This window comes from Humulus lupulus, chromosome 5, assembly GCF_963169125.1.
Source record: "Humulus lupulus chromosome 5, drHumLupu1.1, whole genome shotgun sequence".
NCBI lineage: Eukaryota > Viridiplantae > Streptophyta > Magnoliopsida > Rosales > Cannabaceae > Humulus > Humulus lupulus.
In genome coordinates this window covers 238,598,479-238,624,833 of record NC_084797.1, presented here as the reverse complement: position 1 = coordinate 238,624,833, position 26,355 = coordinate 238,598,479, and the positions used below count along the sequence as shown (strand labels likewise).

Sequence of the window (26,355 nt, the reverse complement as noted above, 5' to 3'; positions counted from 1 at the left end):
AATATAGAATGTTACTTATATTTATCATAGATGAGGACAAACACAAATATCAAGACAAACATATAATATCATAATAATAGTACAAAATCTTGGGAATGAGTCTTTGTTAATAGATAAGAAATAAATTTTCATATAAATAGTGGATGTAACGACCCGACTTTTCTTAACTAGACCCACCGAACACGACTATGACTATCCGGGGTCAACTGGACCCTTACGGTCAACTTTGGTAAAAATCGGACGTTAAAAACTAAATAAACTTTAGAAAATTGTACATGGGAGTACTTTGAAATATAATAGTATTTGGATGGGATCCCATAGTTTTAAAAATAAAATGTAGTTAAACGTAACTTAAGAAATAGTCTGTAGCCACATGGCTTTCTTTAGATAAACTAGTAAACATGAAACTATTACTGGACTCAGCGGAAAACTTAAGAGAACCCTGACAACCCTGCAGGTTGGTTGTTTCACAGAATGCATACTTCAAACAGAATCCCCTCCAGCTCATTGCACTGCTCCTTAAGCTTTGCCTTTACCTACACACACAGAGTAACTGATGAGCTATAAAGCTCAGTAAGGAAGCTAGCTACAACTTATGACTCTACTATCCAAAACAAACTTTGCATAACAGAAATTCATATCTAGAAACTGCAAACTGAGCAACACGTCTAGCATATTCACATAAGTCAAAGTGTTGCGTAACATACTGAAAACATATAGCTGAGCCATCGTGTTATTTGTGGGGTTTTAATCCCAGTGTGGCCTCCATGGCCCAGAGAATACTCACCTCCCGTACCAAAGGGTACACTCCGCTAAAACACGATGACTTAACTGAGTTGGCGGATAGCCCCACTGTACGGCTGCATGGGGAATCCACCTTCACAAGGTCTTGTACTGAGCCTTCGAGTTATCTGTGGGGTCATGATCCCCGGGTGGCCTCCGCGGCCCAGAGAATACTCACCTCCCGTGCCAAAGGGGTATACTCTGCTAAAACCCGATGACTTTACTGACTAGACGGTGAACCCCACTACACGGCTGCATGGGATCCACCCTCAAAAGGTTTCCCTTGACAGTCACAAACATTGCACATGCATTCATGATAACTTTACTGCACTAAGCACATTCAAACCCGATAGATGGGTACTATCATGCGCATCCAGCCATATAATCACACATATATATAGCATCTAGAATTTAACCAGCAGTATACAAACAATTCACTAAGATCACAACAAGCTAAGTTACTCTTGGTGTATACTTCCTTACCTCTTGTCCTTAGCTTTCGTGAATTATGTCTTTGTGAGTATTTCCGATCGCGTTTAGACCCTATAATCATATTGGGACAAAATGTCTTAGTTTATGCTTTACTAAGATTTTAAATATAAAAAAGGGAATTTAAAATCAAAAACGGAAATTCCCGACCTTGGCTCAAACCCGAGCCCTTGGGGTAAAATGACCATAATACCCCTCTCAATATCCCGAACTCAACTTAGAAAAATTATTATTTCCGATAATAATTTTATCATAAACTATCTCCAAAATTTCAAGTCAAAACTCCCATTATTTCTTAAAATTCCATTTTCTGATGCTCGAGTCCAATTCACGAGCCCCGAGCCCACTTCTTGATCTTGAGACTTAAAATTGGAAATATTGTACTTCCTAAAATATTTTCTAAGTCCTTAAAAATATTTCATAAGTTCTAAGTCATCAAATCTAAACTTTGAAACTAATTTCCGAACCTAGAACTTTTCATGAAGCTTAAATAATAATTCCCGAGCCTAGTTCGTAAATTATTAATCTTAGATATTACTTAGATAAATTTTCTAAACCTCGATCCTCAAATATCAGTTTGTAGACTTTGGGGTACCTAATCCCGAGCTTCACGACAAAATTCCAAAGTTTTGGGACCAACTACCATTTTTGGACCATGTGGTTACTAATTAGTAACCATTAGTAACTAGTTGATGAATGGATGAACATGCACGTGAACATCAAAAGACCATCACCCTCACGCACAGCCAACTTCCAAGACCAACCCGAGCCTTGCTTGGACCCAAAATACCCCACCATGGCAGCCAATATATCACCCTAATCACCACCATGACCATCACTTCGGCCACAACCACCACCATCACCGGCCTCCACCATTAACGCCGACAACAATGGTGCTGTATTTTCCATGACAGCCACCTACCAAGCACTAACCACCACCAAATCATCCCAAAACTCAAGATCTATCATAATGAATCATTCCCAACACCTTAATAAGTGTTTCTAGACACAAAATGCTGATTTAAACCATGTATAACAACCCAGATTTTTCAATAAACTTTTAAAAAAACTGAAACGAAAACGGAACCGTAACAACTACGAAGGAAAACTACGGGCTTGTACCTCTTTTTGTGGCTGGTTCATTGTAATGACCCAACTACTCTAGACTTTTGGACCATTAACGAAAACTATACATAAATACTAATCCTTAATAAAACTTACAAGTGAAAAGACAATAACTTTATTAAGAAACTTGTAAAAATAAAGATGTTCCTTACATAAAATATAAAGTAGGATATAGGATCTCATTGTTTTAAAATCAAAACATGGCATAATTAAAAAGAGATTTACATAACAAAATGCGGAAAAATACATGTAAAAACCATAAGAAACAAAACTACATCCTTGAATCGAAACGCTCGGCTCTTGAATCCATTCTGCCTCAATACACATTCTCCAAGCTACCAAGAACCTTTCCCGCCACTAAGTCTATTTTCCTGCACATATAAACAAAAAGGAGTGAGCCTAATGCCTAGAAAGGAAAAATCTAACACATAGTCCATATACATAAATTTCATAAAAACATAACATAACACTTATATCACATACATACTATAATGACCATTATTACTTGGGGTCCCATAGACTAAACAAGTCATATGCCCATTAGATTAGTGGGGTCTTGCTAGCTAAGCAAGTCATATGCCCATAATCTATTTGGGGCTTGTTAGTCATATGGGTCATATGCCCAAGTCTACAATCATACATATCATAACATATTGCATAACATAAAATCATAAGATAACATATCACAACATATAACATATAGATTATATCCTATTTTCCTTACCAAAAATACCGGGATATGAGGACAGAGTTGGGACTTTAGAACACTCCTAAAAACCATTTGTAACAGAGTGAGTACTTTGAAGAAAAGAAATGAAAGGAATGGGAGGACTATATCATTGAGAATATACTTACCAAAAACTTATGCTCAAGAACTTAGATTTCCTAACCAAAATAAAGAATAAGGTTAGAAGGCTGAGTAGAAGACTATGAGAATTTAAATAAAATAATACCAATGAACTAGAGTGTGGAAATACCTTGAAGACTTGTAAGACCAATCTAAACCTTGAACCGAAATGCTATAAAACCTTACTTCCCAAGTGTTTGATAAGCTTATAATGATCAAGCTTATGATTCCCAACCCAAGTGTTTACACTCTCACACTCACCTAGCAACTTGTAGCCTCTGAACTTAGAGTAAAAGATGAATAATGGCTGGGTACTAGGTCCTATTTATAGAGTTTAGGAATGAAAAGATCTCATTTAACTTGAATAAAAATAATGGCTTTTTACGTGAAAATAATTTGAATTATCGTTCAGCAGAGGCTGAAGACTCGTTCAAAAAGATGCTGGACTTATCAAGGGGTTGAAGGTTTGAATGGGAAATGATTTACAAAACTTTCAAAAAGTGCTGAGAGGGGCGATATATCGCTTGGGCCAGTATGCCCGAGGCAAACGTGCATCATTTCGGGTTTTTCGTATCTTCGTGCTGCGATATATCGGCATACGCTGATTATTTAAACACGAAATTACACATTTTTAGCTTAATTTAAATTGAGTAAACAGTCTTGACTAAGCCCTCAAACGTTTTCAAAGCTGCTGACTGACCTTAGAGCATTCAAACTTTACCCTTAATAAATTTAATCCTCAAAATACTTAATCATTAATAACCCATACATAACATGTGCTATAATCCTATTGGTTCTTATCTAAACCTTATAGTATACTAAATATTATCCTCAATATCAGTCATATTAATCAAACCTTAGGTTTAAATTAATATTCTTAAACTATAAGTTAAACTTAGAAAATCTACAAGTACTACTGTGAGTGTCCAAATAAATCCCGGTCTGAACCAAAAATCCACAGTCATAAAGATAATACTATTATTACTATAATACTACTATCTAACTAGCTAAGTAAAGTTCTTGGACTCTACAATTCTCCCCTACTAAAAAGAATTTCGTCCTCGAAATTTACTTACCAAATAACTCCGGATACCGGCCTTGCATGTCCTCCTCCAACTCCCACGTTGCCTCTCGTTCAGAACTATTACTCCATAGGACTTTTACTATAGGAAAGCTCTTGGACCGTAACTGTTTCATCCCCCTATCTAGGATGCTAACCGGTCGTTCCTCGTAACTTAAGTCTTTCTGGAGTGCTATCGTATCGTACTTGAGGACGTGAGATGGGTCTGACACATATTTGCGTAGCATCGAGATGTGTAACACGTTGTGACTATCGGCTAGTGCAGGCGTGTAATGACCCACTAATCTAGACTAATTGGACCATTATCGAAACTATACATAACAACTTACATTTTACGAAAATACCATAATTTATTGAGTAACTTGAAAATAAGAGTTATTTACAAAGAAACAGAATACTAAGAAGGATTTTGGGATCCCATTGTCTTTAAAACAAAATAAGATTTAAAATAAAAGACATTACATAATAATGCGGAAAATACATGTAAAACCATAAAAACATAAAAGGAGACTACATCCTCGAATCGATAACGCTCGGCCCCTTGACTCCATTCATCATCGATACACATCCTCCCAAGCATCACGAATCTTACCGCCTCTAAGCTTATTTTCCTGCACATAAACAGAAAGGAGTGAGCCTAATGCCCAGCAAGGAAAAACCTAACACATAGTCATATACACAATTTCATAAGAAAACATAAAGACTTAACATAATACATATAACATACACTTATCATAATGGCCATTATTACTTGGGGTCCCATAGACTAAACAAGCATATGCCCATGGGGTTAATGGGGTCCTACTAGCTAAGTAGGTCATATGCCCATAACCCATTTGGGGTCTTGTTAGTCATATGGGTCATATGCCCAAGCCTACATACACATATACATATCATAACACTTTTAATAACATAAACATATAGATAACATAAGCACATAACATATTAATTCTAGCCTATTTTCCTTACCAAAGTTACCGGGATAAAATGGACTGAGTTAGGACTTTTGGAACACTCCTAAAACCATAAGAAAGAGTAAGTCTAAAGAAAGGAGATGAAATGAAAGAGATGGAAAGACTAAACCATAGAAACATACTTACCGACTTATATGCTTAAAAGCTTGGATTCCCTAACCAAAATAAGAATAAGGTTAGGGGACTGAGTAGAAGGTTTTGAGAAAGGAAATAACATAAAAATACAGAAAAGAACTAGAGTCTTGGGTTTACCTCAAAGATTGCAAGACCAATCTAACATCCACCGAAATACTATAGCACTCACTTCCCAAAGTGTTTGATAAGCTTATGATGTTAAAGCTTATAGTTTTTCCCCAAACCAAGTGTTTACACTCTCACACTCACTTAACACTAGCAGCCTCTGAACTTAGAGCAAATGGTGAATAATGGCTGGGTACTAGGTCCTATTTATAGAGTTTGGGAATGAAAATATCTTGATTTTACTTGAATAAAAATAATGGCTTTTTAGGTGAGAATCATTTGAATAATCGTTCAGCAGAGGCTGAAGACTCGTTCAGAAGATGCTGGACTGTTGAAGGAGTTTGAATGGCTGAAGGGAAAAGAATTCAAATGTATTTGAATTCATGCTGGTGGAGGCGATATATCGCCCCCTACAGGCGATATATCGCCTGGACCTTTGTTCCCGAGGCGACCGTGCATCGATTCGTGTTTTCCGTATCTACGTGCTGCGACATATCGCCCCCTATAGCTGCGATATATCGGCATACGCTGAATATTTAAACACGAATTTACACATTTTTAGCTGAGTTTGAATGGAGTAAACAGCCTTGACTAAGCCCTCAACGTGCTCAAAGCTGCTGACTGACCCTATACATTCAAACTTTTACCCTTATTTAATTTAATCCTCAAAAATACTTAATCCTTAATTACCATTCAAAACATGTGCTTAAAATCCTATTGGTTGATGTCTAAACCTTATAATATAATAATATAATCCTTAATATCAGACACATTAATCAAACCTTAGGTTATACTTAATATTCTTAAACTATAGGTTAAGCTTAGAAAATCTATAATTACTACTATGAGTGTCCAAATAACTCCCGGTCTGAACCAAAAATCCAAAGTAACAATGATAACACTAAACATACTATAATACTACTAAACAATTAGCTAAGTAAAGTTCTTGGACTCTACAATTCTTCCCTACTAAAAAGAATTTCGTCCTCGAAATTTACTTACCAAATAATTCCGGATACCGGCTCTGCATGTCCTCTTCCAACTCCCACGTTGCCTCGCGTTCAGAACTATTGCTCCATAGGACTTTAACTATAGGAAAGCTCTTGGACCGTAACTGCTTCATCCCCCTATCTAGGATGCTAACCGGTCGTTCCTCGTAACTTAAGTCTTTCTGGAGTGCTATGGTATCGTACTTGAGGACGTGAGATGGGTCTGACACATACTTGCGTAACATCGAGATGTGGAAGACGTTGTGACTATCGGCTAGTGCTGGCGGTAGGGCTAGTCTATACGCAACTGGTCCCACTTTGTCCAATATCTCAAAAGGACCTAAGAATCGGGGACTGAGCTTGCCTTTCTTCCCGAACCGCTTGACACCCTTCATAGGAGATATCTTCAGGAAGACTTGATCTCCAACTTGGAACTCCACATCGCGTCTCTTGGTATCTGCATAGCTTTTCTGTCGGCTTTGAGCAGCAAGCATACGCTGTCTAATAAGCGTTACTGCTTCTTGAGCTTGCCTAACAGCTTCGGGCCCTAGAAGTTGCCTTTCTCCTACCTCGTCCCAGTGCAACGGTGATCGGCACCTTCTTCCATATAGCAACTCATAAGGTGCCATCTCGATCGTCGACTGGTAGCTATTGTTGTACGAGAACTCGATCAGCGGTAAGTACTTGTTCCACGATCCTCCGAAGTCAAGTACACATGCGCGTAGCATATCCTCTAAAATCTGAATCGTACGCTCTGACTGCCCATCTGTCTGAGGATGGAAAGCTGTACTAAGACTTAACTTAGTACCCATGGCTTGCTGTAAGCTTCTCCAAAATCTTGACGTAAACACTGATCCTCTATCTGATACTATCGTCTTGGGGATTCCATGCAATCGTACAATCTCTTGGATGTAGATGTCTGCATATTGGTCTGCCGTATAAGAAGTCTTAACAGGCAGAAAATGAGCCGACTTGGTTAGTCTATCTATGACTATCCAAGCAGAATCATGCTGCTTATTTGTCTTTGGCAGACCCGTCACGAAGTCCATGGCTATATCGTCCCACTTCCACTCCGGTATGCTAAGCGGTTGCAATAATCCTGCAGGCCGCTGATGCTCCGCCTTCACTTGCTGGCATACCAGACACTTAGATACATATTCCGCTATGTCCTTCTTCATCCCTGGCCACCAATAGACTGCCTTGATGTCATGAGTCATCTTGGTAGACCCTGGATGAACCGAGTATGGGGTGTTGTGCGCTTCTTCTAGGATCGTCTTCTTAATACTTTGATCGTCTGGCACGCATACCCGATCCTTATATCTCAATAAACCTTGACTGGATATTGAGAAATCTGTAGTCTTGCCTTCTCTGACTGCATCCATGTGCGTTGCTAGTGAATCATCATGTCTCTGACCATTCCGTATGTCTTCTAGCATATTCGATTGGATAGACAAGTTAGCCAACTTGCCTACAACCACTTCTATTCCGGCACTGATAAGCTCCTGCTGTAGTGGCTTTTCTATTCCGGATAAGGCTGCTAAGTTCCCATAACTTTTTCGGCTAAGTGCATCGGCAACTACGTTTGCCTTCCCCGGGTGGTATAGGATTTCGCAGTCGTAATCCTTTACTAATTCCAACCACCGGCGCTGCCTCATGTTAAGCTCCTTCTGAGTAAAGAAGTATTTTAAACTTTTGTGGTCCGTATAAATCTCGCACCGTTCTCCGTAAAGATAATGGCGCCAGATTTTTAACGCAAAGACCACCGCTGCCAACTCCATATCGTGAGTTGGATAGCGTTGTTCATACTCCTTTAACTGACGTGACGCGTAGGCTATCACCTTGTCATTTTGCATCAGTACGCATCCCAATCCTAACTTTGATGCATCACGGTAGACAACGAACTTGTCGTTGGGTGTTGGGACACTAAGTACTGGTGTTGAGCAAAGCTTATCCTTAAGCAACTGGAAGCTTTCCTCACACTTATCATTCCAGTTAAACTTTTGTTGCTTCCGGGTCAGGTTGGTGAGTGGAGTGGCTATTTTAGAAAAGCCCTCTACAAACTTTCTATAGTAACCTGCTAGCCCTAAGAAGCTTCTTACTTCCGACGCGTTCTTTGGTCTAGGCCAATCTTTCACGGCCTCTACCTTCGATGGATCTACTGCAACTCCGTCTTTCGATATGATGTGCCCGAGGAACGCCACTTGTGAGAGCCAAAACTCGCATTTCTTGAACTTCGCGTAGAGTTGGTGCTCCTTCAATCGCGTCAAAATTATCCTCAAGTGTTCCTCGTGCTCCACTTCATCCTTGGAGTAAATTAAAATGTCGTCGATGAACACAACGACGAATTTATCCAAGTAGTCCTTGAAGACCCTATTCATTAAGTCCATAAACGCGGCTGGCGCGTTAGTAAGACCAAAAGACATAACCAAGAACTCGTAATGTCCATAACGAGTCCTAAAGGCTGTCTTAGGAATATCTTCCCCCTTTACCTTGAGCTGATGATACCCGGACCGTAAATCGATCTTAGAGAATACAGTCGCGCCTCGGAGTTGATCAAACAAATCATCAATCCGAGGTAGCGGGTATTTGTTCTTAATCGTTACTTTATTCAGCTCACGGTAGTCTATGCACATGCGCATACTTCCGTCCTTCTTTTTCACGAATAGTACCGGAGCTCCCCATGGTGAATGGCTTGGCCTAATGAAACCCAAGTCTAGGAGTTCTTGTAGTTGCGTCTTTAACTCCTTGAGTTCCGTAGGTGCCATCCGGTATGGTGCCTTAGAGATAGGCTCGGTGCCCGGTACTAATTCTATCGTGAAGTCTATTTCTCTAGTTGGCGGCAATCCTGGCAAGTCATCGGGGAAAACTTCTGGAAATTCTTGTATGACTCGAACATCTCCAACTTTGAGTGATGTCTCCTTCTCCACATTCGTGATGTTGGCTAAGAATGCTTGACATCCTTTCTCCATCATTCTCTGAGCTTTGAGAGATGATAGTAACGGTGTGCGTAGTCCTGAAGCTTGTCCCATGAAGCACAGTTTCTGGCCGTCAGGAGTATCGAATGTCACCTTCTTGCGTCTGCAGTCGATCGTTGCGCCATGCCGTGCTAGCCAATCCATGCCTAGTATGACGTCGAAGTCTTTGATCACCAGCTCTATCAGGTCTCCTTCTAGTTCCTTGTCCTCAATCTTGATTGGTACGCCTCGTACAATTCGTGATGATAGAACTACTTTGCCCGAAGGCAACTCGGTTGCAAACCTAGTTCTAAATCTTTCACTAGGTTTGTCTAGTTTATCTATCATTCCTAACGAAATATACGAATGGGTGGCTCCCGAATCAAATAATACATGACATAATTTATTGAGGATGGAAACCTGACCTGTGACCACCTTGTTGCTAGCATCCGCCTCTCCTTGGGTTAAAGCAAAAACCCGAGCAGGGACCATCTTTTCGTCCTTCTTTCCTTCCGGCTTTTGCTGAGGACAGTCTCTTTTACGATGCCCTTCTTGACCACAGTTGAAACACTCCTTGGTGTTGGCACGGCATTCTCCGGGGTGCTTCTTCTGACATTTGGCACATGGCGGGTATTCCACGTAGCCCGACCTATTTCCCCCATTACTTGGTCGTGCCCTTTTATTGTTGTCGGCTTGCTTGTTGTCAGGATGCCTTCTCTTCTGTCCGTTACCGTTGTTGTTGGACTGACTGTTGCTGGACTGATTGTTGTTCCGACTGGCCTGAGGTTGGCTCTGCTGCCTAGGTTCCGGCTTGCTGGCTTCTTCTTTGCTCACGTTGGCTTGCAACCTTTCTACTTCAATTGCCGTCTCAAGAACGTCGGCATATGAAGTGTTTCCCGGGTTTGCTAGTTTAACCCCCATCTCGATCTTCGGGCGAAGTCCTCTAACAAACTTGTTCACCCTTAGATAGTCGGTTGGAACCAACTCTGCTGCGAACTTCGCTAAGCGATCGAACTGACGAGCATATTCCGCCACTGTTAAATTCCCTTGCTTCAGATTGGTGAACTCCTCAACTCTCGTAGCAAGCACTGCTGAATTGTAGTACTTCTTGTGGAAGAGCTCCACAAATCGGGTCCATGTCATGGTGGCAGCATCGTGGGATTGCTGGACCAAGTCCCACCATATCCTGGCATCTTTCTTGAGCAAAGATGAGACGCAGGATATGCGGTCTGCATTACTAAGGTTCATGTGGGCTAGGATCGGCTCCACATTCCTTAGCCATTCTTCTGCTTCAAAGGGGTCCGTAGTCCCTTCGAAGTTCGGAGCGTGCTGCTTGCGGAACCTTTCGTACACTGGCTCCATGTGCTGAACAGGATAAGGAGCGTAGTTCGTCATAGGCCATCCCCCATACGGACCAACTTGTTGGGGTGCTGGGGCCATTGGCTGTGGCTGCGGCTGCGGCGGAGGCTGAGATTGAGCCTGTTGGCGTTGTTGCTGCAGAAGTTCCTCGACTTGCTGTCGCAGTCTGGCAATCTCTGCAGTGTTGTCAGCTGGCTGTGCCGGCGCATTGCGGCGAGCAGTAACACGCACTCTCCTTTGGCGAACGGTAGGGACCGCATTGGTCGCTGGAACATCGTTGGAAGCGTTCCCGTTGGTGCGAGCAGATCTTCGGAGAGACATCGTAGCAGAGTTCTAACAGTTAAAAGAAACATGTTAGAACTTTTTCCTAATAGGCTCTAAGGCAAAAACTTATTCTAAAACAAACATATCTCGGACCTATTTATTATGACTTTTTATGAAAAATTATATAGGTCTTTATTTATTATTAGAGTGGGTTTCTATACTTAGAAAAACAAGTCATATTTATTTTCTAAGTGTGTTTCTAATCATCCTATATGACTTAATTCTCAGGCTCGAAACTTATCTTTGTTCCAAAGTTAACCATATTGAGGGAGGGCTGGGATCAGTAAAATCGTTCCCACTACTAAGGCCCCCTAACTCTCAACAAGGAAACCAGGTTCATTGATTCGTATCCACCCTCACCGAACTCAGTCATTATTCATTTTATTTATTATGATTGTGAAAAAATTTCAAACTCACACATGATATTCAAATAGCATGTTTATTCATTTGGAAAACAATTTCACTTATTACAATCATAACATAAAAGTAAATAAAACAAATAAAAACTACTAATCTAAAAATCGGGATCTTCTACATCCGATCCATCATCTAACATATCATCATCTATAGCCTCATAGTCATCATTATCATGAGCATCAAAATGCCCTCTAGGAAGGTTTGTGAGAATCCTATTCTTTTGCTCCTTGGTGAATTGAAATTCAAATTTTGCGGTGAACCTAACTAAGAGGAAATAGTATCTCATTGCTAATGGTGATTCATCCTCATCATTCATTTCTTCCCATATTTCTTCTAAGGCTGCTATTACAGGATGGAAATCTTTAAACAACCTAATCACTAATACATATTGTTCTGTTGATCTTAGCATTATTTGTTTAGCCTCTTGAAGGCCACCTATTGCTTGGTGAAACAAAAGCAACCTTCGTGTAATCCTTTCTAAGGCTCCTACGGTGTTGCTTGGCTCCCTTATTCTTTTTAAGGCCTTAATGGCTCGGATATCTTGGTAGGTTAAAGCTCCATTCATTTTTAACTGAAACAGAAACACTAAAGTTGTTAGCTATACACATAGACAAAGTAACTTGTAACTTGTAACTTAAACACTTACTTGGCGGTCCGATTCGGAGCTTTGAGCATGTGTATCGAGGAGAACTTCATGCGAAGGAACCGTTTGCTCTGATACCAACTGTAATGACCCACTAATCTAGACTAATTGGACCATTATCGAAACTATACATAACAACTTACATTTTACGAAAATACCATAATTTATTGAGTAACTTGAAAATAAGAGTTATTTACAAAGAAACAGAATACTAAGAAGGATTTTGGGATCCCATTGTCTTTAAAACAAAATAAGATTTAAAATAAAAGACATTACATAATAATGCGGAAAATACATGTAAAACCATAAAAACATAAAAGGAGACTACATCCTCGAATCGATAACGCTCGGCCCCTTGACTCCATTCATCATCGATACACATCCTCCCAAGCATCACGAATCTTACCGCCTCTAAGCTTATTTTCCTGCACATAAACAGAAAGGAGTGAGCCTAATGCCCAGCAAGGAAAAACCTAACACATAGTCATATACACAATTTCATAAGAAAACATAAAGACTTAACATAATACATATAACATACACTTATCATAATGGCCATTATTACTTGGGGTCCCATAGACTAAACAAGCATATGCCCATGGGGTTAATGGGGTCCTACTAGCTAAGTAGGTCATATGCCCATAACCCATTTGGGGTCTTGTTAGTCATATGGGTCATATGCCCAAGCCTACATACACATATACATATCATAACACTTTTAATAACATAAACATATAGATAACATAAGCACATAACATATTAATTCTAGCCTATTTTCCTTACCAAAGTTACCGGGATAAAATGGACTGAGTTAGGACTTTTGGAACACTCCTAAAACCATAAGAAAGAGTAAGTCTAAAGAAAGGAGATGAAATGAAAGAGATGGAAAGACTAAACCATAGAAACATACTTACCGACTTATATGCTTAAAAGCTTGGATTCCCTAACCAAAATAAGAATAAGGTTAGGGGACTGAGTAGAAGGTTTTGAGAAAGGAAATAACATAAAAATACAGAAAAGAACTAGAGTCTTGGGTTTACCTCAAAGATTGCAAGACCAATCTAACATCCACCGAAATACTATAGCACTCACTTCCCAAAGTGTTTGATAAGCTTATGATGTTAAAGCTTATAGTTTTTCCCCAAACCAAGTGTTTACACTCTCACACTCACTTAACACTAGCAGCCTCTGAACTTAGAGCAAATGGTGAATAATGGCTGGGTACTAGGTCCTATTTATAGAGTTTGGGAATGAAAATATCTTGATTTTACTTGAATAAAAATAATGGCTTTTTAGGTGAGAATCATTTGAATAATCGTTCAGCAGAGGCTGAAGACTCGTTCAGAAGATGCTGGACTGTTGAAGGAGTTTGAATGGCTGAAGGGAAAAGAATTCAAATGTATTTGAATTCATGCTGGTGGAGGCGATATATCGCCCCCTACAGGCGATATATCGCCTGGACCTTTGTTCCCGAGGCGACCGTGCATCGATTCGTGTTTTCCGTATCTACGTGCTGCGACATATCGCCCCCTATAGCTGCGATATATCGGCATACGCTGAATATTTAAACACGAATTTACACATTTTTAGCTGAGTTTGAATGGAGTAAACAGCCTTGACTAAGCCCTCAACGTGCTCAAAGCTGCTGACTGACCCTATACATTCAAACTTTTACCCTTATTTAATTTAATCCTCAAAAATACTTAATCCTTAATTACCATTCAAAACATGTGCTTAAAATCCTATTGGTTGATGTCTAAACCTTATAATATAATAATATAATCCTTAATATCAGACACATTAATCAAACCTTAGGTTATACTTAATATTCTTAAACTATAGGTTAAGCTTAGAAAATCTATAATTACTACTATGAGTGTCCAAATAACTCCCGGTCTGAACCAAAAATCCAAAGTAACAATGATAACACTAAACATACTATAATACTACTAAACAATTAGCTAAGTAAAGTTCTTGGACTCTACAAGGCGGTAGGGCTGGTCTATACGCAACTGCCCCCACTTTGTCCAATATCTCAAAAGGACCTATGAATCGGGGACTAAGCGTGCCTTTCTTCCCGAACCACTTGACACCTTTCATAGGAGATATCTTCAGGAAGACTTGATCTCCAACTTGGAATTCCACATCGCGTCGCTTGGCATCCGCATAGCTTTTTTGACGGCTTTGAGCAGCAAGCATACGCTGTCTAATAAGCGCTACTGTTTCTTGAGCTTGTCTAACAGCTTCGGGGCCTAGAAGCTGTCTTTCTCCTACCTCGTCCCAGTGTAACGGTGATCGGCACCTTCTTCCATATAACAACTCATAAGGTGCCATCCCGATCGTTGACTGGTAGCTGTTGTTGTATGAGAACTCGATCAACGGCAAGTACTTATTCCATGATCCTCCGAAATCAAGTACACACGCCCGTAGCATATCCTCTAAAATCTGAATCGTACGCTCGGACTGCCCATCTGTCTGAGGATGAAAAGCTATACTAAGGCTTAACTTAGTACCCATAGCTTGCTGTAAACTTCCCCAAAATCTTGACGTAAACACCGATCCTCTATCCGACACTATTGTCTTGGGGATTCCATGCAACCGTACTATCTCTTGGATGTATATGTCTGCATATTGGTCTGCCGTGTATGAAGTCTTAACAGGCAGGAAATGAGCCGACTTGGTTAGTCTATCTATTACTATCCAAGCGGAATCATGCTGCTTATTCGTCCTTGGCAAACCCGTCACGAAGTCCATAGCTATATCGTCCCACTTCCATTCTGGTACGCTAAGCGGTTGCAATAAACCTGCAGGCCGCTGATGCTCTGCTTTCACTTGCTGGCATATAAGACACTTAGATACATACTCTGCTATGTCCTTCTTCATCCCTGGCCACCAGTAGATTGCCTTGATGTCATGAGTCATCTTGGTAGACCCTGGGTGAACTGAGTACGGGGTGCAGTGTATTCGACCGCAGAGAAAAGTGGTATGAAAACCGCGGAGAAAAGCCACACTTTTCTCTGCGGTTGTGTTGAAAAAATCGCGGAGAAATGTACCCTTTTCTCTGTGGTTTATTCAACACAACCGCAGAGAAAATGGTACCTTTCTCCGCAGTTTTGTTAATACAACCGCAGAGAAAGCCATTTTAATAAAAAAAAATTATTTTTCAATTTCGATTATATATAATTATTTTCAATTCCGATTATATATATATATTCAATATTATAACCTAATTTGATAATTAATTTTCAATATTATATATATACATTTCATAACAAAATTATGTCAAATACAATACATTTTAAGGAGTAAACATAATTAATATTAACATAATCAAAATACATATAAACTAGATAAATAATATAAAAATAACAAAAAACCGAAATAATTAAAAAAAAAACAAAAAAAAATCAAGTTTTAGTGATCAATACCTGATTTGAACAATAAAAATGTCTTTTAATCCTCCACAAACGTTCAAAAACGTTGGAAAAAAGCTTGAAAATCACCCTATCAACATACATTTAAAACACATTATACTCAATCAATATATCTTCATTTTTGCCCTAAAACTTCAAAACAAATCAATAAATATGTATATTTACATGAGTTGTAGCCTAAATATGGAAGAAAATGAAAAAATAAACTAAAAAAAGGGTGAAAAGATGTAACGACCCAACTATTCTAGACTTTAGACCATTAATGACTACTATACTAATCTTAAGAAAACGTACATATGAAATAACCATAACTTTATTTAAAAACTGTAAAGTAAATATTAAATACATAAAAATTCATTTAGGATATGGGATCCCATTGTTTTGAAAACAAAACACAACTTAAATAAATTGGTTACAAAATTAAGTGTGGAAAAATAATACATAGAAATCATAACTAAAAGACTTAAAAAACTTCATCCTCGAATCAAACGCGCAATCCACCGATTCCATCCTGCCTCAATACACATCCTCAAACTGCCAAGAATCTTTCCGTTGACACAACTATTTCCTGCACATATAAACATAAAGGAATGAGCCTAATACCCAGCAAGGAAAAATACTAACCACATAAACGTACACATAAAATCATATCATAACATATACTGTATAAGACTATACTAATAATGGCCATTATGGCATGTGATAAACCATCTATGTCCCCTGTCTAATATTTGAGGTAGGTTAGATCACATGCAGTGTATGATAACCCATCTACGTCCCCTGTCTAATATTTGAGGTAGGGTAAATCATAACATAACATATAAAAACATAAACTTATCATAACATATTAAACGTAACATAACATATCATACAAACATACAAGATCTAGCCTATTTTCCTTACCAAAATATCGGGATATGAGAACAGTTTTGGGACTTTGGAACACTCCTAAAAACCATAAATGGAAGGGTGAGTATACTAAAGAGAATGAGATGAAAAGAATGGAAGAACTATACCATTAAGAATATACTTACTAAAAACCTTATGTTCAAGAACTTAGATTTCCTATCCAAGAATAAATAATAAAGTTAGGGGTTGAGTAGAAAACTATAAGAACTTGAAGAAAATAATACCAAATGAACTAGAGTTTTGGAATACCTTGAATGCTTTATGACCAATCTAAACCTTGAACCGAAATGTGTTATAAACCTTACTTCCCAAGTGTTTGGTAAGCTTAAAAATGATTAAGCTTATAATCCTCAACCCAAGTGTTTACACTCTCACAATAACCTAGCAACTTGCAGCCTCTGAACTTAGCTTGATGAATGAATGAAAAATGCTTGGTGCTAGGTCTTATTTATAGAGTTCTAGGAATAAAAATCTTCTAATTATAATCCAAATTTAAATTTAAATAGAATCCTAAGGAATAAAAATCTTCTAATTATAATCCAAATTTAAATTTAAATTTAAAATAGAATCCTAAGGAATAAAAATCTTCTAACTTTCTAAATCCCGTAACTCTAAACTAACCTATAGTAAAATCAACATATCTGGAGCTGTAGGACTCCGATTTAGAATATCTTTATACCGTTAGAAAGCTAATTAAATTATCTACAACTTTTTAGAAATACTATTTTTCGAAATTCATAACATAACTGGGTCAAAATAAGTCGGAAGTTACAGTACCCTAAAGTTACGAAAAATCTATTTAATTATCTAAATCACAAATAAATAAAATATCTAAATCACAAATAAATAAAATTGTGAGTCTAAATATCTAAATATCTAAATAAATATCATGCTCCTAACATATTCTGGTGAAGACTAAGTCTTATATTTCCCTTATTAAAATAATGATTCCTTAATAATCATGCATATGACAAGTGTCATAATCCTATTGACTCTATCTAAACCTTAGGTTATAATAATCATCATATTAATAACCAGCAATATTAATCAAACCTTATGTTATAATTAATATTCTTAAACTATATGTTAAATTTATAAAATCCATAACTATTGCTAGGAGTTTCCAACTAAGTCCCGGCTTGAACCAAAATCCATAGTAATGAATATACTATAACTAATACTAGCTATTACTACTATTACTACTACTGCTACTACTACTGCTACTGCTACTGCTACTGCTACTGCTACTGCTACTACTATAATTAGCTAAGTAAATTCTGGGACTCTACAAAAGAGCACTAACCGTGGCTGGGGAATAAGGGTTGTGTCGTTCCTCTCGAGTCTGCCAAAGTGGAAGAAATTAGAAGAATGAGTAAAGGCTGTGAATCGAGGGTTTTATGTAGGGTAAGGGCTTTCTCCGCGGTTCCATAAACAAAACCGCAGAGAAAGGTACCACTTTTCTTCGCAGTTTTCTTTATGGAACCGCGGAGAAAAGTCTATTTTTTTCCCACTTCGTGTTTCAGACTCATTTGAACATTTTCTCTGCGTTTTTAATTTAATGCTAGAAAAAAAGTGTAGAGAAAGCCTATATTTGTAGTAGTGGGCCCTATCATAGAATCAACATTTATCCAAAGAGTTATACTTCAAATCTCTAGGTTTTGGACCCTTTAAACTCATGCTACTACGAAAATAGACTCTAACTTGGGTTATTTTGCCTATATATACTTCAGTTACCGCATAAATGAGAGTGTGAACTAAAGTGTAATCTAAACAAAGTTAAAAGTCTAAAAAACCGAAGTAGAAAAAATGAATCTTTTAACTTCGATTCTTACGTTAAAAACCAAGTAAAAAGTTTTACTTCGGGTCTTACAAAACCACTCACGTCATGACGTGAATAGTGCTACACTTATGACTGGTATCATTGTTAGGAGACCAACTTCTGTGAAAGTTATGTTTTATGCAGCTAAAATATAAAATAGAGAGCAATAAAAGACATGCACACGTGGTAGAAATTAGGGGTTTGCAGAAATAATCTGAGGGAGATCTTTACAGTTATATACATATAATATAAAATAATTATAAAAATCACCAACAAAATTTTATTTACAAAAATGCATTGCCATATGATAAAAAAAATACTGAATTCTAAAAATAATATACTTGAACTTAAAATTTTCCTGAAATACCATTTTTCTCGTTTTTTGTTTGTTTTAAAAAGTAACATGTTGGTTACTTAAAATATTAATAAGTTACCAATTGGTTATTTTTTAATGAAAAATTTACTTTTAGAACATATTATTTTATATACATTTTGGTTACTTCCAAAACTTATTTCTTGAAACTTTTTATCACAAGACATCGATTAATCACTTTTAAGTTATATTATGGTGTCTTATTATTTAAAATACTTTTATGTTGCCAATTAGTTATGATATCATAATTATAGTACAAAATCTTGGGAATGATAGTCTTTGTTAATAGATAAGAAATAAATTTTCATATAAATAGTGGAACCGAATAACCATAGACTATTGCAATATTGCACGTGGGGGGAGTTCAAGAATTATCTTTCATTTTGCACGATCACTAGTTGGTGGATCGTTTTTTATTTATAATTATGGGAATGCTGTGAATAGTATTATAGGAAAAATAATTAAAGAAGGTGTGAGATTATTGAAAAAAAATGCATTGATATTAATTTATCTATTTTTGTAATATTACGCTATTCCTTTTTTTTTACAGCATAAAATAAGTTAATTATTTATCAAATATACTAATTTTGATGATTGTGGAGGAGTGAACTTATAGAACATGATATGGAAAATTGTAAATAATAGTACCTTTGACTGAGAGAAAAAGACAAGGAAGACAATTGTAGAGTCCAAGAACTTTACTTAGCTAGTTAGATAGTAGTAGTAATAGTAATAGCTAGTAGTAGTTGTAGTATGTTTATGACTGTGGATTTTGGTTCAAGCCGGGACTTAGTTGGAAACTCCTAGCAATCACTACAAGAAAAAATGCTTTTAATAACACCGAAAATGTGTTATCAAAACCTACGATAACACTTTCTGATGTGTTAAGACCGACTATGTTATCGTAGGTCAGGGTACTTTACATAACACTTTATCAGTGTTATACAGATGTGTTATTGTACCGTCAACGATAACACAATTTCTGTGTTATTTTAATATATAGATAAGTGTTGAATTATGTTATTTATAGTCGATTATATAACACTTTTTTTGTGTTATACTACACTTTAGTGTAACACTTTTTTTGTGTTATACTACACTTTAGTATAACACATTTTTTGTGCTATACTACACTTTAGTATAACACATTATTTGTGTTATATAATGAAGTTTGCATAACATAATTCTTTGCATAAAAAGTGTTATTGTAATATATATTATAACTCAATTTTCGTATTATTGTTATATTTAGATATATTTAAATTCTCATTATATATTTTATTTATATAACACTAATTTATTCTATTATATATATATATATATTTTTTATATAATTAAAATTAGTTTTCTAATATATACTAGCATCATCAAATGAACTTGATTTTCAAATAACAAAAAGTAAGAACATTCTACATTGAATTAACAATCCACAATTTAGTTTAAAACATTCAACACTGTAATCAACAACAAAATATTCTTTAAGTATTCAAGGAGTCTAAAAGTTACTACTTTCAACACAAAGAAATAAATAAAGTTACTACTTTCAAGGAGTCTTAAGTATCCTTTTATACTTCGCTTGTCATATCTGCAAAATAAACAAAGAAATATTTTATTGTTATTATCTAGCATCACAAATTACTTCAAGAAAAATGCTATGAAAATTATATCCAAGAAAGGACACCACATACAAAATAATGGATTCACAACTACACCAAAGCAATCAAAGAAACCAAACACTAAATTATAAGACATTAGTTATTTTTTGAGTATGAAAATGTACCTCTTGGAATAACTTTTTTAGAAGGCCATGCAACTGTGGAACCAACTGCTTCTTGTATTGTAAGCATCGCATGATTAGGACGAAATAAGTAAGATTCTGGTACAATAGCAACATCAACCCATACTCGCATAAAGTCTGGTCCAAGAGGCTTTCCATGTACAGTTATCTTTGGATCACTAGAATCCCAACGACCTTCAGCAACAATTGCATCTGCCCAGTCAAGCAAGTAGCAAGCATTTTTCCCTTCTGTAAAGTTATGTCTTTTTTCTAGTGCAATACTCTACCAAATTTATTTTAAAGACAATATATTAGTTTCTGTAATTGTTCTTCTAAAATGAAAATTTAAAACAATAACAACTTTTATAATTTACCTTAGGGGACTGAATATTGTTTGACTGCGGTACATTGCGAGACTGTCCTTCGCTTAGTGTCACTTTACCACCAACCTAAATATAAAACCAAGATAAGTTTTATTGGAAGAAAAGAAAACTAAGATTTATAAGTGCAAGATAGAAATACCACCAAGTGTTCTTTAAGTAGATTCATCATTTCAGTCATTTTGAGCTTCATATTATGTTGCTCTTCTTCTAACTTGGAGATCTTGCTATTACACATATTAACAACAGTTAGCTTTGACCTTGTTACGCCTCTTCCTTATCCGATTAAACGACCAGATTTTGGGTTACCAAACAATTTTGTCAAGGCATCCTCATCAGCGTTGTCTATAGTTCCAGATTTTGGGTCTTCAAGGAGAATCTCATTCAATGAACCCTGCATATAAATTAGTATAACTAATGTATGCATTATGGAAAATAAGTAAAAATTCACAAAAATTAAATGACTAATGCTCACAAAAATATCAGATGCCGTTGGGTTTACAGGCTCACCATTCTTCTTGGTATGGGCTCTCCGAAAAGCATCGATTCTAGATATTTTACCATCCTCGTTTTCTTTCTTCTACACAATACATCAATAGAGATTATAAAATAGAGACTACAATAATGGAAGCAAAAATACAAGCAGTATAAAACTTAATTATTACCATATCATCAATTGTTCGAGCATATCCTCTTCGACTTAAGGTGTGTGGAACAGCTTTCTTTCTTCTCTCTTGGTATTTGGCCCTTATATCCTATTTAATAAATAAGTAAAAGAGGCATAACTATATTTAATTTAACACCAACAGAGATAAAAGAGGCAACAACATCACTTCTTACATCATATTTCTTACCAAATGTTCTTTACTAATTTTTTTGGCAACAAATGCTCTCCATTCTACATCACTTTTTATGCAATTCGACTTTAAGGCTAGTCGTTCACTCTCATTTTTTGCATTGATAATATCCTTTACAAGTCTAGATTTCCCAGCTCTCCATAGTTCTGCCATCATTTCAAAGCACATCTTTTTTTGCCAATCATCATGTAAGTCATATTGTGCCTACAATAGAATATAGAATAACATATTATATGTTTAAGTGTAGAGTTGAATATATATAAAAAAAATACACTCATAAAACTTGTAATTCTACCTGAATAGATGTCCAAAGAACATCTCTCATCATTGGTGAAACTTTCCTCCAATCTGAAATAGTGTAAGGAACAACCTCTCGCACAAGAGCGCCCACAAAAGAAGAAAATTGCACTAAGTTAGTACCAACTGGTTGCCTTTTGTCATTCCAATTTATTATCCTTAAGTCATTGTTCCTCTTGGTAAGATTTGCCAATAGAGTTTTTCCCCTTGTCTTCTTGGCTAAGTTCATTACATTCGCATCTACATCTTGAGGTATTTCTTCAATCTCAGTTTGATTTGCCTCATCAGTTGTTTTTTGTAATCTAACAGATTTTCTAAGAGGTTGTTCAAGTTCTATCGCAGCCACTTCTTCACATTCTGCATCAGGCACTTCTTCACATTGTGCAACAACCCCTTCAAATTCTACACCAACCCTTTCCTCATCAGCTATCTCTTCATGTTCCTCCCTTACTCCTTTTTCACAAACACTATCAACTACCTTATCTACTTCATAATTAAGAGATCGTTTAGTTTTTGAACTTCCAAGTGACATCTCCATGTCTTCCACATCATCATTTGGATCTAGCTCTGTATCATAGACCACACGACGAGTTGCTGCTCTAGTACTAAGAGCAGGTGGTGAATCAATTACAACTCTAACAGGTGCAGAAAACCTACGAAGATCACTCTTTTTCTTTAAAATAGGGCTTCCAAGCAACATATCGTCACAATCAGCTTGAGTCTTCAATGATGCTTTTCGCTTTTTGGCCACAAGATTGCATAAAGCACCTGGACGAAGGTGTTTTTTTGGAGATCTTCGTAATGTACTCATTTTTCAAGTTGAAATTGCTGCAATATAAAAAGAAAGATAACATGGTATATAAATCAGAAATGCGGATCACCAAAGAGTAATAAACATACACCAAAACCATAAAACCAGAATTATTTCATTCAAATTAAAATAAAATCATAAAGTTCACCGTAGAGAGTAATAAAACAACCTTTGTTTCATTCAACAAACGAGTAATAATACACCAAAATTACATACAAAAAGTGTAAGCAGATTTGTTTCATTCAAAGTACATAAGAGACAATAGGAAACTATATACCAAAACACCCTCTATTATCCTTTAAAGCTATATACCAATTACTTGACTCATTCACCCTTGCATAAAAAGATTTTTTCACTTGTGAAGCTAATACAAATGGATCCCTAATGGATTGAGCTTGTCCTATATTAAAATTTACAAGCGTATAGAACTCCGACTTCTTAACACCCATTCGAATATTCGCCCAATCGCACCAAAAAAATGGCACCTTAAAAGTACGATAATCAAGCATAATTATATCCTTGATAACACCAAAATACTCTTCTTTATCATTCAATTGCCCACTGTCATGTGCTTCCAAGTATACACCGCTGTTTTGAGTTGTTTTTTCAGCTCTTTTTTTATGGAATCAAATTCCATTAATCATGTACCCTTTGTAGGAAGTGACACCGCGACTTGGACCTTTAGCCAATTGAGCTAACATGTCATCTACTTTGTTCATGTTAGAAATCTGAAAATAAAAATATACTTGTAAGAAATTTGTACACTAAAACAAAACGTAAACTTTTATCTTGGCAATAGAATACAACCTTTTCATAAAACCATAACGGGAACCCTTCAGAATGTCGATTCCACAACAAAGTTTGATTGTTATTCAGATTTGAGTGTCTTTCTTTCAGCTCATCCATATGGACATTGAGAAATGGTTCTACAATATCCAAGTTAAACAACACATACCGAATCGCTACTGCCAAGTTCAATCGGTCCAGCTTAAAGCACTCTGCTGCTGATAGTGGATTTTCTTCTAGTAATGTACTATCTTGATTATGATTTTGCTTTAAAAATGTTTCACAAAAGCGTACACATTCAACAACAAGATAGCGATTTGCAATACATCTTTCTGGCCATGCATAGTTTGCTACAAATCCTTTCAATACTTTCATATATCTCTCAAAATGGTACATCCATCGAAATTGCACCGGACCACAAAGTCTAACTTCTCGTGCTAAATGAACAACCAAGTGAATCATTGGATCAAAGAAAGAAGGAGGGAAATATTCTTCTAGTTGACAAAGAATTTCAAAGGCTTCTAGTTCCAATTTCATAATTTCCTCCTTATCAACCACACGTTGACACAATCCATGGAAAAACTTAGAGAGCCGAAGAATTGTCTCTCTACAACCTTCTTCCATTAAACCCCTTATAGCAATAGGCAATAGTTGTTGCATAATCACATGACAATCATGAGATTTAAGTCCTGTCAGCTTCTGTTTCTCCACATTTACACAGTTTCTAATGTTAGAGCTATATCCATAAGGCAATTTTAAGTCAAATAGCCTCTCACAAAGCAACTTCTTATCAGATTTTGATAGAGTATAAGCTGCAGCAGGAAGACGAGTAACACCATTTTCTTCATACGGATGGAGATGAGGCATAATGCCCATCTCTGTCAAATCTAATCTCGAATTGTAGTGATCTTTAGATTTTCCTTTGCAATCGAACAATGTGTTAAGTATGCTTTCACAAACATTCTTTTCAACATGCATAACATCAAGATTATGACGAACAACTAATATTTCCCAATAAGGCAGCCTAAAAAAAATAGAATGCTTCTTCCAGATTTGTTCTGTGTCTATACCACGACTCCTCTTTTTTCCCTTTCCAAAGTCATTAGTCACTTTGCTTAACTGCTCAACTACTTAAACACCTGTCAATATAATTGGACATTGTGGTGCTCTTTCCCTTGCCCTTGCTGTTGTATATTTCTTCTTTCTGTAACGGTGTTCTTGTGGTAGAAATCGAATATGATTGCAAAATGACATCTTTTTGCTATGCTTCAACCAAACAACATTTGAGTGCTCGCCACAAACAGGACAACCATACTTTCCTTTAGTCGCACATCCAGCTAAGTTTCCATAAGCTGGAAAATCATTTATGGTCCATAGCAACATGGCCCTTAAATTAAAAAACTTCTTTGTAGAAATATCATATGTATAAACACCATTCCATAATTCAAGTAACTCATCAATTAAGGGCGCTAAGTAAACATCTATGTCATTCCCGGGTTGTTTAGGTCCAGGAATCAACATAGATAGAAAAGTAAATTCATCCTTCATGCACAACGCAGGTGGCAGATTATATACAATGAGCATTATAGGCCAACAACTATACGTAGAACTCATATTTTTGTAAGGATTGATCCCATCAGCAGCAAGTCCTAATCGAAGGTTGTTAGGTTCAAGTTGAAAATCTGGACATCTCTCATAAACTGCATCCCAAGCCTCTGAATCTATCGAGTGCCGCATTTTCCTGTCTGTTCTTTTATTGGTTGAATGCCATTTTAAGCTTAAAGCCGCCTCTTCTTTTCTAAACATCCTTTGAAACCTTGGTATAATAGGAAAATATCTCAATGCCTTTGCAGACTGCCCTTGTAGAATCTCTTTTGTCTGTTCGTTTTGCTTCCATCTTGGATATTGTCAAGTGGGGCATACTTGGGCATCAGCATTCTCTTTTGTATACAAACAACAATCGTTGACACAAGCATGGATATGCTTATAGCTCAGATCAAACATCTTTAGAAACTTTTTAACTGCATACATTGATGTCTGTGGGAGATTATCTTTCGGCAACATTTCTTTAATCATCTCCAACATCTCACTAAAGCCAACATCTGAGATTCCATGCTTTGTTTTTAGATTATACAGCCCAACAATAGACGAAATTTTTGTATACTTTGAACAACCTTCATACAATGGAGATTCAGCAACCGCTAATAAACTCTGAAAATCACCATCATTGTTATCGTCACCAAAATCATTGGCGTTACTTGAAAATACTCTCGCTGCCCGAAATAAATCATATTCATAACTTGTGTTTGTCGTGCTGCGTTGGACTGGATCTTCCCCATGATGAAACCATGTTTTGTAAGATTGGTCCATGCCCCACAAAACTAAGTGTTCGACAACTTCGTGTGAAAGTTGATGTCTTAGATTGTGACATTTGTTGCATGGACAAAGAATCTTGGCTGGAAATCCAAGATTCGTCATGGCTGTCTTAACAAACTCTCTAGCTTTTTGCTCATATTCCACCGTTGCTCTACAATTTTAGAGCATACGTCAATAATCAAGCACTAACACTTAAACTTATATCCAAAATATACTATATGATTTTGGTTACTAACCTGTTAAGATGGATCCAACTTTTATCCATCTCCAATGAATTTGTATTTGATGTTGTTCTCTTACTAAAATCTTGT

General features: G+C 36.7%; 1 protein-coding gene across 10 annotated transcripts in view; it reads left to right on the top strand.

Annotated features, from left to right (window-relative positions):
• LOC133778505 (E4 SUMO-protein ligase PIAL2-like) overlaps nucleotides 1–26,355 on the top strand; it is a 60,663-nt gene that overhangs the window by 30,959 nt on the left and 3,349 nt on the right. Inside the window, exon 12 of one of the 10 annotated variants that reach the window (XM_062218453.1) lies at nucleotides 3,660–3,716. The exons of the other annotated variants lie outside the window; for them this stretch is intronic. Coding sequence (XP_062074437.1) covers nucleotides 3,660–3,706 — 47 coding nt within the window. The 3' untranslated portion in view covers nucleotides 3,707–3,716. Of the gene's footprint in view, nucleotides 1–3,659; nucleotides 3,717–26,355 lie in introns of those variants that run through there. 10 annotated transcript variants of the gene reach the window in all.